The sequence below is a fragment of the Perca fluviatilis genome, chromosome 8 (genome assembly GCF_010015445.1).
Source record: "Perca fluviatilis chromosome 8, GENO_Pfluv_1.0, whole genome shotgun sequence".
NCBI classification, from domain to species: Eukaryota; Metazoa; Chordata; class Actinopteri; order Perciformes; family Percidae; genus Perca; species Perca fluviatilis.
In genome coordinates, this window is record NC_053119.1 from 8,829,226 (window position 1) to 8,843,242 (window position 14,017).

At 41.5% G+C, this 14,017-nt stretch overlaps 1 protein-coding gene across 7 annotated transcripts in view; it reads left to right on the top strand.

Moving 5' to 3' along the window:
* mgat4c (mgat4 family member C) overlaps positions 1 to 5,591 on the top strand; it is a 115,826-nt gene extending 110,235 nt beyond the window's left edge. For all 7 annotated transcript variants that reach the window (XM_039807528.1, XM_039807530.1, XM_039807531.1 and 4 more), the window contains one exon: positions 42 to 5,591. In XM_039807528.1, coding sequence (XP_039663462.1) covers positions 42 to 1,198 — 1,157 coding nt within the window. In that variant the 3' untranslated portion in view covers positions 1,199 to 5,591. The remainder of the gene's footprint in view (positions 1 to 41) is intronic.
* Positions 5,592 to 14,017: the final 8,426 nt, after the last annotated feature.

Below are 14,017 nucleotides of genomic sequence, written 5' to 3' on the forward strand. Positions count from 1 at the left end.
TGGTCATCATGATAATATGAAATGCTCATTTTTGTTCACAGAGTATCTCACCATTGGACTTTCGTCAGTCAAACGAAAAAGAGGAAACTACCTACTAGAGACGATCAAATCCATCTTTGATCAGTCCAGTTACGAGGAACTCAAAGAGATTGTGGTTGTGGTCCACCTGGCAGACTTTGACCTGGTCTGGTGTGAGAACCTGGTGCAGGAAATCACCAGGAAGTTTGCCCACCACATCATAGCCGGACGCCTCCTGGTGATCCAGGCACCAGAGGAGTACTATCCGTCTCTGGACGGGCTAAAAAGGAACTACAACGACCCGGAGGACCGGGTCCGTTTCCGCTCTAAGCAGAACGTGGACTACGCTTTCCTCCTCAACTTCTGCACAAACCTCTCTCACTTCTACATGATGTTAGAGGACGACGTGCGCTGCTCCAGGAACTTCCTGACGGCGCTGAAGAAGGTGATCACCTCCAGAGAAGGTTCCTACTGGGTGATGCTGGAGTTCTCCAAGCTGGGCTACATCGGGAAGCTGTACCACTCCAGAGACCTGCCCCGTCTGGCTCATTTCCTCCTCATGTTCTACCAGGAAATGCCCTGCGACTGGCTCCTCATCCACTTCAGGGGTCTGCTGGCCCAGAAGGACGTGATCCGCTTCAAGCCCTCGCTGTTCCAGCACATGGGCTACTACTCCTCTTACAAAGGAGCAGAGAACAAGCTGAAGGACGACGACTTCGAGGAAGACTCCATAGACATCCCTGACAACCCTCCTGCCAGCCTCTTCACAAACATCAACGTCTTTGAAAACTATGACGCCACCAAGGCTTACAGCACTGTTGATGAATATTTCTGGGGGAAGCCTCCTTCCACGGGAGACTTCTTTGTCATAGTCTTTAATAAATCTACCAAAATTAGTAAGATTAAGATTGCTACTGGTTCTGACGACCGTCAGAATGACATTCTTCACCACGGAGCTCTGGAAGTTGGAGAGAAACTAGTTGGGACTAAAAAAGGGAAACAGTGTTCCTCTTATATTACATTAGGGGAGTTTAAAAATGGCAACATTGAGGTTCAAGACGTAGACCACAAAATTGCCTTCGACATTGAGTGTGTTCGCATTGTGGTGACAGCCAGTCAGAAAGAATGGCTCATTATTAGAAGTATTAGTTTATGGACTACACAACCCCCCAGCCAATAAGGACTATAACAAAGACTCTTAGTATGTCATAGAGGCAAAGGTTTTTATTATTATTATTATTATTATTATTTACTAATGTATGTATTTCATTTTGTATGTATTTATTTATAATAATTTTGATTGCCAAATCAATCTATAGTTTTTATACCTGCAAGTTGTAACCTTAGTGGAGCATCTTCCAAGTCATTTGTATGGACTCTTCAGCTGACCTCAGAGTATTCATGAACGTTTGTTTTCTGTCTTTCTTTCTTTCTTTTAGATTTTGATAGATGTCCTTAACATAGGGCTGGGCGATAATTCAGGGTTGTGTTTTACCAACTTTTGACAATTATGACATTCTTCTGTACAAATCCTGTGAAAAGACCAACAGCAACAATACATTGATCGCACTAACAAGTAGTGCCATGTAGCCAAAGTCTGATATACTGTATATTGTTATGCCATATACCTCCATTGTTGTCCAAAATCAGTGAAACATACCATTTTATTGGGTGAGATGTTAATTAGTCAATCCATCATACACCATCATGCTGCTGTACTCTAAATCAGTGGTACTGACTAACCCTAACCTTAAACAGGGCAAAACATTTTAGGCAGAAAAAGCTAATATAAAGAGGTTCCGTGCTGCGCCTGTTTAGGCTAAACAACAACATAATAGCTGAAAAACACTTAAATGCTAGCCTACAATTCAAATGTTTAGAATCCATCACTAAATCATCATTATTATACTATAATTATTTTAGTAACTATGCATAAAAAAATCTCACATACCCCCTGCAATACTTCAAAGTACCCCTAGGGGTACTAGTACCCCCAATTGAGAATCACTGAGCACCAAATGTGTATTAATCTGCAGCTGAAAACAGATCCGTAGACAGGGTAGGGAAGTCAGAAACTACTGAGAGATGGACATTTTGGGCTGTTTTGTCTTTTCATGGGATTTGTTGACATGATAAATATATAGAATCACACCAGCCTTATACTTTAATGGTTCTAAGCAAAATGGAGATAGGCTTTAAAGCGTTTTGTCTGGTCTAAAGGATATTAGTGAAACATGTCTCATTGCAATGAACACCAATTTCATCATTTCAAATCATAATACATCCGTATCAATATCATATTATTCATTTCAACCATATCGCTCAGCCCTACACAGCACCTTGACAACATATCTGTAAGTCATTCGTGGGCGATGCATTATTCATGAATGTTATGGAAGACTCTTCAGAAAGGTGCTTCAAGGGAGAAATGAGAAAAATATCACTTACGGAACAGCATACTACTGATTTAATACAATTAGACCACTGTATTATGAACCACTAATTGTCTATAAAAGTGGGGAAAGGATAGTTATTAGGAAGAGTAACTAAATACTTTTTAGAAACAGGTTCTCCTTGAAAATACTGTCCAATTAAAGCTATTGTGTCTTCTGTAATTTTTCATGACTGATATCAAGCCTGCAAGTGTAGCCCTGGGATTTCTCTCTGACAATGTCCCCATTTGGCCCTTAATTATTTTTCAGCTTGAAAACCCACCAGAACAAGTATCAGAGGTCATTGTTGCCTTGAATATTCATCCTGTCACAGCTAACTTTTTCAGCTTCAAACATTCTTTCCCTAATTCAGTCATCTTCCTCATTGTGTTTGAGGCGAGCTTGGGAGTGGGCTGAGCTCTTTTACTGGCGCTGTATGTTCCGTCAGGGCTGCTGACAGGAGAACAATGTTTGTTTTCACCCATCTTCTCCAAGAGCTGAGATTAGATTGCACAGTGAAGAATAGGCCAGGTCTGCTCTTAGGTCTCTTTTTTTTCCCGCCATAGCACAATTTTCCCCCAGTAAATTGGTCTGTGTTTGCCTCACTCTCTACACCAGCAAAACAACATCTACCCCGAAGCTGTAGGATCTCAATTCGCTCTTTTCCCAATGTTGCGCTCTCACAACTCCAATGTTTCTGCTCCTACATAGTTTGCCTCTCTGTGATCTTTGCTCTCGCTTCATGCAGTCTGCTGCTGCTTTGGGGAAACTTGCTTGGCTTTCCTTTGAAGATCCTTTTCAAATTCCCCACCTTGCTTCATGTTCTTAAACAGCAAACATTTGCAAGAATTAATGCTGCACATGTTAACTGATCATCTCCGTGATGCTCGAAGCAATTCAGAGCCGCGCTTCGAAAATAACCCTGTCATTTTCCACGTTCGTGTAATTAGCAGCCGACGGTGAGCAATGTTCAGTGACAGATTAGTTTCTACATTGAAAAGGCATCACTCAACAATGCAATAAAGAGGTAAATGTTTACATAACACTGACATTCTTTAGGAACATGAGGGGAAAGCAGATCGTCATTAAGCATGCCGCGACGATTTGCAAAGCTTTGTTCCGCTGTTGCAATAGCCAGCTGTTCAGTGTTTTCCCTCAAGGTCTTGTTCAGTGTCACAGATCGAGACCTTTCGTAGATTGGCTTGTACCGCCACCTCGAAATCCTTCCTCAGCAAATCCCCCATGTGCCATCTGAAATGAAATTAGAATGCCCACCAACACAATATAGCTTATTGTTTTTCTTCAGCATTTCCCTTGAAAAGTCGCTATTCATTTTGGTGAATAATTCTGTGACCTGCATGGATCAGCTCCTTGGAGGGGGATCTTGTTTGAATGGATGATGCTCGGAAACACAATTTACATTGTGCTTGCGCGCGTGGTATTCTTTATGACGCACACCATGGTGCCAGTTCAGCCTAGTATTACCTGCTTATGAGCTATAAACACATGATGTCACCGCAGGGCAGTTAGCTGTTTTACAAGTGTAATGGATGGCTTTGATACGCCTCATGCCCTAGTAGAGCAAATGTGTTGTGAAGCTGATATATTTGGAGGAGAAATTGCTGTCTGATCTCTATTTGAAATAAGAAGCCAGCTAAAACTAGCTGCACGATGCAGGTTTATGGACAGATTTACATCTTGGGGATAACAACAAAAGCTGCATAAATTCCTCAACTGGATGTCAGCAAACTGCTGCGCACAGCATTCTTTGGTATTGGCAGCCTGTTTGGAAACGTCAATCCATACTAGGGCCTTGAGTGAACAGTGTGCACAGGATCAGTTATACTTTAGGCCAGTGATGGAGTACTCAAATCCGGGACTTGGACTCAAGTCCAACTCGAGTCACTATGCTCTGGACTTGTGACTTGACTTGGACCGGCACACTGATGACTTGGACTCAAGGATTTATGTAATCGGACTTAAGCATTCATGAAATACGATTCAGAAGTTGGATGAAGTTTCTGACTACTTTTATGTGTAATAGGCAGTGACGGAGTACTCGAGTCCTGGACTCGGACTTGAGTCTTGGTTTTGGACTTGACTGACTCGAGTCGCTATTCTCTGGACTCGTGACTCGACTCGGAGTCAAACTCAGGTAATGGTGACTTGACTTGGACTCGACTCGGCCTCTTCTTTGGTGACTCGGACTTGGACTCAGACTCGAACACTGGAGACTCGAGACGACGCGGACTCGACAGTTGGTAACTCGACTACAACACTGCTTTAGGATATATTTCACTTAATACTAAAGGATAATCCTTCCTCTTGTTGAGTACTTACAGCTAATAAATGGCCATCTTCGCTGTCCATTTGTCTAGAACTAAACACTAACTACATCGGCAGATCTCTGTGACAAAAAGGGCAGGCGTTTGGGACAAACTTGCAGGCAGGTAACTGTCTGTTTGTTTAGTTATATTGGCTGTGAGGGTCTGATCCCCAAAGCTTCAAGCTTCACTATGATGTGTGGATCCTGAGTTATTTGAAATGTGAGCTGTCTTCCAGTGGAGCATGTACAAAGTGCATGAACAAAATGATTTTTCAGTGGATAAAACAACTCCTTTTATACGTCAGGATCTATGAATTATTGTTCAGCTTCTGCTAATTAAAATGTACTGGGTTTGTACGTAGAAGCCTACCGATACTACCTTACAACAGGTTCAGAGTTCTCATGTGCTGTATATTGTTAGGTGGAGCGAGTGTGTTAAGATGTTGTTTCTGTGTCCGTTTTACTTTCCATCGTTCTCTAAATGGTTCTGTATTGTAAGATGACATATATATTTTTACACGTATCATTTCAAATGTTGTATTGTATATATTGTATTTAAAATGAAATCAGATTAAACGAGTGAATGCCAACTTTGTGGTGCATTGTCTGCTGAGACACAGAGAGCAGTGTGCGAGAGAGCACAAAATATTGAATATGTGTCTGCAGCGTCAGGGCTTGAGTATTGGTTTGAATGCCTTGAGGAAAACAAAACGCTATTTACATGACCCTGAATCAAAAATGTTGTCCCTCTGTCTTTGACTGAATATGTCTTGTTTCACTGTTAAAAATGTTAATGAATAAAAGTAGAAAATACAGCGTACATTTTAAATGTATAAACATAACTGACATTTGCAGTTCCTTGAAACTTGCAGCGAGAAGAAGCCTGTCTGGCTTAGCTCTTGCTGTAGCCAAAAGCAAAAGCCATACATTATTCATTTTAATATTCATATGCTTACTGCTTTTTTTTTTCTGCATTCTTAATGAAGGTGTGGGGATGGTGCTTGGGGGGATACTGTACTGTTTAAAGCAACATGATCTTGCGTATTTGTCAAGATGGGCCATAAATTCTTCTATATAAAACGCATTGTCAGACACCAGGGAACATGGCTGACAAGGACAACAGACAAAAATTGTTCAATGCAAGTTACTGTATATTTATTTGCCTGTGTAAAGAGACACGTGAGGCTCAGTTTGGTGTTTGTTTAACCTCTAGTGCCCAGAACATTTTGTGTTAAAAATCCCACCTCTTCTTCTAGGTGTCATTAATTATTGATTTGATTGATTGCTTAATTCAGGGCAAGTCACCCTTCACAGTGATAGCAGAATTTCCAATGTCCATAGAGGATAAGCATCCATTGAGAAAATGTGAAAATAATGCATTCATTAAAACTTCAGAAGCATCAAAGGCAATGGAGGTGACTGTTGACTGTCCATCCATAGCCCCTTTCACACACGCACTACAACTGTGAACCTATCTAGACATTACTCGGAGGAGCTGTATGTGAGAACGCAAATGTCCAAATCAGTTGGTCATGCCAGGTCCCTAGTATAAAGTTTGTGTAATGTCTGATTTAGCCCATGTGTGAATAGAGCAACAAATTGTCCTGACGATTCACAGCGAGTGAGTGGGCCTGTTGATGCCGTTCTTATCAATCGATTGGCACGAAACCAGAAGAATACAAAAATCCAAGAGTGAAGAAGAAGGGTCGTTTACATAAAGACGCCAATGAAAATGCATATCTGGAGAGACGACAGGATACGGTAACTTCTGTCGGTAAGGGCCGACCCCAAAAGCCTCAGACAAATTGAATCAAGGGCAAGAAACTCGGTTGTTTATGACCAAATTACGAACCGGCTATGTGACCATGGTGTAATTCTTGTCATGTCCTGCCTATAAAAAGTTAAGAATAAACTTCCAACCAAAAAGAAATGGCACGCAGAGCTAAGACATGTAGTGATATACCTGAAACCTGTCCAAAAAAAAAAACTTAAATGGGTCAAACTGAGCAAAAAGAGGGTTAAAAGTTATATTTATTTGTTTGATTTGCAAAGAATTACACGGGAACAAACTGACAAGAATCACTCCCAATGTTAATTTATTTAATTATTCTAGCTCATAGTTGATGGGCATAATTTGTATCACAAAACATTTCCCCCAACTAAAATTAATTTTATTCTTGCTGTAAGACGTTTCATTGGTTCTGAAATGGTTTGATGAAGCCAGGAGACTTAGAGAATTCTCTCAACTCATAGAGGAGCATATAATCTGTTAATTGAACAGATTGGGCACTCACAGTGTTGTGCTAATTGCCAGTTGGGTGTTTAATAAAGAGCATTTGGCACATTACAATTCACAACAATGCAAATATATATATATATATATATATATATATATATATATATATATATATATATATATATATATATATAAAAACAATATACAGAAAAATGTCATTAATATGTAAACATTTCATCAAAGGTTTAGAAGAAAAATAGTACAGGATCTGTAAACAGAGTCACAGCTATTAAAGGTTGTATGGCAGGTTTGATAAAGGCTACTTTCGATAATGGAGTCGACTCTCATTTAACACCTTCAGGCTTTCACAGTTCCAACACCATTTCAGAGACTTTAAGCAGTTTGTCACAGTCGTCCCCACCTCTTTCCGTCTCCTGTCCTTCAAAGTCATCCAGAACCAAATGGAAGGTAAGCGTACATGACAGCCGGGCACCTGAGAAAGCACAGCTAATGCATGCTATGAAGGAGCCAGGGTAGCAAGTAAAAAAAACAATATTCCACATAACAAGATCTGCACTGTGCACAGCGGAAGACATCAGCCAATAAATTGCTGTGGTTGCCATGGTGCTGCCAGTATGTACCTACACATGGGCCAAACCCCGCATGATACCAGGCTGATATGGATTGTGTGGATTTCCTTTTGATCTGTCCTGCTCTCGTGCCTCTAGGAATCCACCTCTGTTGTTGGCTTATAATTCCGCCTCACATTCACTATCCGTCTATGAAGAAGCAGCAATGTGTGCAGCAAAAGAACAATGACCACGGCCCGTTTGATTTCATTTTCTTGTGCAGCAGTGTGTGCAGCAAAAGAACAATCAACACGGCCCGTTTGATTTCATTTTCTTCTCTCAAGGTACGGACACGATATGTTTCCAAGCAAACACCAGTGTAGCATCAAAGCATGTCAATAGCTTTTGATTAGTACATTTTGTGCTGTGTCGTTCATGGAGCATTTCCAGCACAGGCCCACAGGTGCACCGGCTGAGGATCGAGGACTAATCTGGGGAAATGAAGCTGGGGAGATAAAAGACATGTTGGAAAAGCGTAAAAAGGGCTGTAAAGAACAGACCAATGGCTAAGTACAGGGATTTAAAAGTATTGAAGTTGAAGCGAAGCTGAAGGCAGGAAAACATGAAGCAAGCGCAGTTGATGAATGAATCGTAATAATCTGGCATGGAATTTGTGATTGTGTGTCTACCGGTGATGGAGGGGCCTCTCAGCGTTCAGGTGCACTCGGGCTGATGAGCATTCGGTTACGGTGGATACCAAGAGGCCTGAGCCAGCCTGAGCTAGTCTGAGCCAGCCTGAGCCAGCCTGAGCCGCTGGGTATTGAACCAGTTTCATGATGGGAAAAGGAAAAAAGGATGCATTCTTATCTGCCAAATCTGGGATGGAAATGGCCGAGGGTGAGAATGAAAGCACGTCAAGCATTCAATCATCATTTGTTTCCAGGTGGTGGTGGTGATCAAAGCGTAAAGTGGAGTCTGCACATGTGCAGAATGGAGGATTTAGCTGCTCCACATGGTAGAAAGGGACGAGATATAACTGGCCACGAGTTTAATTACACGGGTTAAGCCGCACTCTTATGGTAAAATTGATCCATTGCAGTGGTGCAGACACGCTAAGAAATTCCTTTCATTTGCTGTCATGATGTTGAACATTAACAGTGAACCATCCCAGCAGAACACTGTGTGCTTCACTCTAACTACTCCCATGGCATTTACAGGGTCTTCATGAGGAGTGGAGATAAAAGGAACAGTGCTGCAGGCGCTGTTGGAGCCAGCTCCTTCTTCAGAGTGGATAGTCCCTACGGCGAATGAGCTTTTTAATCGCTCCCAATTGCTTTGCCTCAAAAAGGTGTGACCCCCCCTCAACTCCCCCCTGCTACCACCACCACCAGCCTCCCATCTGTCTCTCATTCTTGCCAGCGAACTAATCTTGCCACAGGGAGATGTGGCGCCACTTTTCCTTAGTCCCTTCTTCCCTAAACCTCCACTTTCAGTTTTGGAATGCCTTCATCCCACTGGCAACAGGGAAAGGAGTAATCATAACAATTACTAAAGTCCCATTTTCTTTCATAGGAGACTTGTCTTTTTTCATGTGAATCTTCAGCCAGAATAAAACAGGTTGTGTCTTGGGGGGGTTTGTGGAACATCACAAAGGCAGCAGCTGTCACAACACGAGAAAAGCTTCAGTTTCATGTTGGTTCTACCAGCAGTTTTATCACTTGGCTCTTTCAACAAGAGATCCACAACCAATTACCCAGAAAAAAAGAGGGGAACAAACAATGTGTGAAGCAAAAGCAGTCACCTTGATATGTTCACACTAACAGTTATCAGAAGACATCCTCTCATCAGGAACGGTGGGATATATAGCAATCTGGATTATCGTGCAGAAAAGAAAGCAGCCTCACTGCGCATGTTTCACTGCTGTTAACTCAAGGGATTGTTATCTATTTTCCAAAAAGGAAAAAAATAGGACCGTCTCAATGCTAAGCTTACCTAACATCGTGTCTCGCTGATCCAAACAGCTGAAAAGAAAAGCGAGGCAACGTCTTTGCAGATCAACGGACCATTGACTTTGATGAGACAAAACGAGCTCGCCACAAGACATAATGTGTTGCCTGGCCCTACCCACTGCCCACTGTTCATATCTATCCCCTACAGTAACTCTCATACTCGCGGGCATGTTGTCCAAAATTGTAAAGGCCTTAATTAAAGATTAATGTCAGGGCTTCTTGCATGCGCTGCTTAGATAACCCATTTCCCAGGGTGCATTGTGAAAAAATGCCCAAGCTGGACACCAGATTTTTCAGCTTTCAGAACAAAAGCTTTCAGCTCTCTGGCCAACATGATCCTTTCAGCTGAAGGACAAGCAGTAACAGCTCTGCTGCTGCCTTTGCGATGCCACCACTGTGACTGGAACAGGGGGAGGTAGAGTCATTTTAATTATCACACAGGCAAGCAAAGAGACACAATTAGCCAGTAAAAGGCCTGCTGCACCGACTGCTTGCCCCGCAACAATTACTGATGCTCGCTCTCGTCTTTCGCAAGGCCTGTTTATAATGTCAGGGCGTGCCACAGAGTGGGGGATCTGTCGGTGGGAATCAGCCTCGCTCTCTCCACACAAGGTGGAGGAGTTGGAGATGCGTGGCGCGTTTGTACAGGCAGAGCCATTCAATCATGTGTATGCACGTGTGTTCGTGTTTTGTCAGCAATTTCAAATAGATGTAGATGAGATCTGACCAACTCCAGTGGGGTGCCAGCAGTGCAGTAGGGCCATATCATACACGATCCTTCTTCCAGCCCCTCAAGGCTGTTTCTACATTCTCCAATGAACAAGATGAGATCCACAGTCAGTGACACAGTAACCACAGACTAACAGGGTTGGGAAAGTAAGTAGTAGTTACAAAAGTAACGCAATTAAAGTAATGTATTCCTTTTTGCTGCAACGCAGTAATATAAGGCATTACTAATTACATTTCGGTAATATTATACCACATATTATATAATCTCAGTAACGTGAGTTACAACGCATTTTAATCTGACATTTAATCATGTTTTTTTTTTTTTTAAGAATACACCAACACCGTGAAACATTTTGGCACAGTAAAAAAAGTCTGAGTGTAATTTCCTGTTGCTGGAATTCGATGGTTGAGATGACTGCATACAGATACAGATACATTTGCGAGTTGGACGTTATTTTCAGGACTTATTACGCTGTGTTGAACCAAGGTGCTGTCCCGTCACTGTTCCTGAGAGCCAGAACCAGAGACGGTACGGACTAACATCTGTGTCCCAACGGGTAACGGTACGTCAGCGCACACAGCAGTGTGTCCGAGATGCTGACAGATATAAACATGTCGTGAATTAATGTTTAGCCTTGTGACACATAATATCATACATTTGATCAGCGCTGGAAAGTAACTATACCGTATTTCAATACAATGTTTTATCCTACTTGCCTATTATACGTTTTGCTTCTCTATTTATTTTATAGATTTAGTTACTTTGCATATTCAAATTGATTATAGAAAATATTATGAATGAATTATGATGTATTAAAGTCAATAAAGAGGAGACTTTATTGATCCGGTGGTGAAATTCACAAGCTACCTGCCAAGTCAAACTTCCACGGCTATTTTGGTGTAAGTAACACAAAAGTAACGCAAAAGTAGTTACAATTCAGAGACAGTAATATTGTATTATAACTAATTACTTTCAAATGACAGTAACTAGTAATCTATAATGTATTACATTTTGGAAGTGACTTGCCCCACACTTTAGACTAATTAGCTTCCATGTTTACAATCAATATGATACCTCTGGTAGTGACAGAGCATTGCAGAGGGGCTATGAGGGGCTTTCATGGTCTGAAAGGCCTGTTAGTTAGCTCTTTCTGGACACCTCCACTGTGAGACTCTAACTAACAAATCTGTAGGAACCTCACATAGATGGAAAACAAGTACACATTGCAATATCCAACAGGCTGTCCAGGTCGGTAGATAACAGATGCAAGGTTTCAAACAGTTTATCTTCTCTGGAGGGAATGGTGTCTAATCCTTGCTTTATTTGCTTAACATCTCACATGCCAAAATGACTGTATCATTGCAAGTGCTGCTACTGTGTGAGCAAATCTCTAGCCTGATATTCGGGCAGTTTCAGTCATCGATTCAGTCTGGTTTTTCCCTTCTTGTTTGCAGTTTCCTGTGGGTGCTGGAATGATTTTGTCGTCTTTAACGGGGGTGACATGTCAGACGTCATCTCCAGTCAACAATAAAGCTGTGTTTGTCATTGCACCTGCAAGTCCTCCAAACCATACGACAATATACAGTAGGTCATTTATTTGGTTATATTCGTTTAAACGGTCACAGTTTGGTTAGGTTTAGGCACAAAAACTCACTTGGTTAGTTTAGGTGCCAAAACTACTTTGTTAAAGTGATGGTTCGGAGTAATTCACCCTAGGGTCCTTTGCACCATGACCTCGCGCCAAACACCCCCCCAGAAGCTTTTTTCACCTGGGTCGAACATTGGGAGAGTTAGCGTAGAGTAGCGTTATCAGCTGAATAGCTTAGCGCAGGGGCTAACGGACCCACGTTTGTATCTTGTAAGTTACCCCACTAATAATGCCCGAAATGATACCAAACGTCTACAAGTAGTACAAATAGGTTATGCTCTCATAAAACGATGGATTGGAAAGTTTGTAAGTACACCAGAAGTTTATGAACACTTGCCTGCTCTCTTCAGCTCTCTGTTGCTGCTGCTGCTGCTGCTGCTGCTGCTGCTGCTAGAGCTTAGGGTCGTCTACAAATTACTACACCGAAAAGAGATACAACAAAAATATTTATTAATTCAATGATTAAATAAGGTAATGTCTCCAAACTTACCTCAATTATTACTTGTCTCCTGCTAGTTATACTACAGCACTTACTTTAAAAAAAAAAGTTTAATTAATAAATAGTTTTGTTGCATCTCTTTTCGGTGTTGTAATTTGTAGACGGCCCTAAGCACTCGTCTTACAGCAGCAACAACAACGCAGAGAGCAGAAGCCAGCAGGCAAGTTTATTTACATAAACTTCTGGTGTACTTACAAACTTTCCAATCCATCGCTTTTATGAGAGCATAACCTATTTGTACTACTTGTAGACGTTTGGTATCTTGGGCATGATTAGATGGTAATTGAGATACAAACGTTGGTCCATTAGCCCCCCCCCAAGCTATTCAGCTGATAACGCTACTCTACGCTAACGCTCTCAATGTTAGACCCAGGTGAAAAAAGCTTCTGGGGGGGTGTTTGGCTCGAGGTCATGGTGCAAAGGACCCTAGGGTGAATTACTCCGAACCATCACTTTAAGTTTAGAAAAAGATCGTGGTATGGGTAACATTACACGTTACTTCACTTCCAGTTACGCACGTGACGCAAAACATGACGTAGCTCTGTCTGTTCCGTTTGTAAAGTTAAAAAAAGCTCACCATTTACTTAGATTTTCAAACAGGACACAAACCTCGGTCTCCTGGTTTGTTTGACCCATCAACCACCTACTTCATTATATGGAAATTTGGCGTTCTTATACTTTGTCACCTTACTTTCTGCTGCTCCATTATATACATAAATATAATATAAGTCATGATTGCTGTATGAACAAACGACTTGTGTGGCCTTTTTTCGGGGGAGGACAGTCTCTAGTGCACATTTAGCATAACTCATGCCAGCGTACAGAGAATGGCAATCAAAGTATATACAAAGACAATTTGCATGTTTAATGAGCAATAACACACGGCAAGGTGTCATGATGTAGGAAAATAGGATCCAAGGTGGAGTTTATGATTTACACAATGCAAAATGAGTTTCCCCCACCAGGTCCATTGTTTTCCTGTATCAGGATGCCTCAGAGGGCTTGATCACAGTTTCAATATTGACAATTACTAAAGAAACAAAGGAGACACTGTGTTTAATTAACTCAAGACACATTTATTGAAGATACCTAGAAGTACCTGCTTGACACCGGTAATGTGTTACTGTCCGACTGCCGATGACCAAAATCTGGATTACCAACCAGCCAAAGCAACCAGAACTCCAGGAGACCTGAAAGCTCCCGGCCTATTGTGTGTCAACTGGTTTGTATTTATTTGATTAATAATTTTTTTTTAGAATATTGTCAACTAAGGACAATATCATGAAAAATGATGAAGGCCCAGTTTTGAAGAGGGTCAAGTTTCAAGATCTTCATTATTTTAGCTTTGTGCAAAAAAATTTTGCTTTCCAGTGTCAAAAGACTTGCATTGGCTATTTTTCCATGTTTCTAATGTTTTTATATGAGGAACAGGCTTAAAACCAAAGATTTGCTGTGACAGAGAAATATAGGTTGGTTAGGGTTAGGTTTAGGTTAGGTTAGGGTTAAAAGGAGGGACCAGTGAGGGACACGGGCACAAGGGGACAACTGGT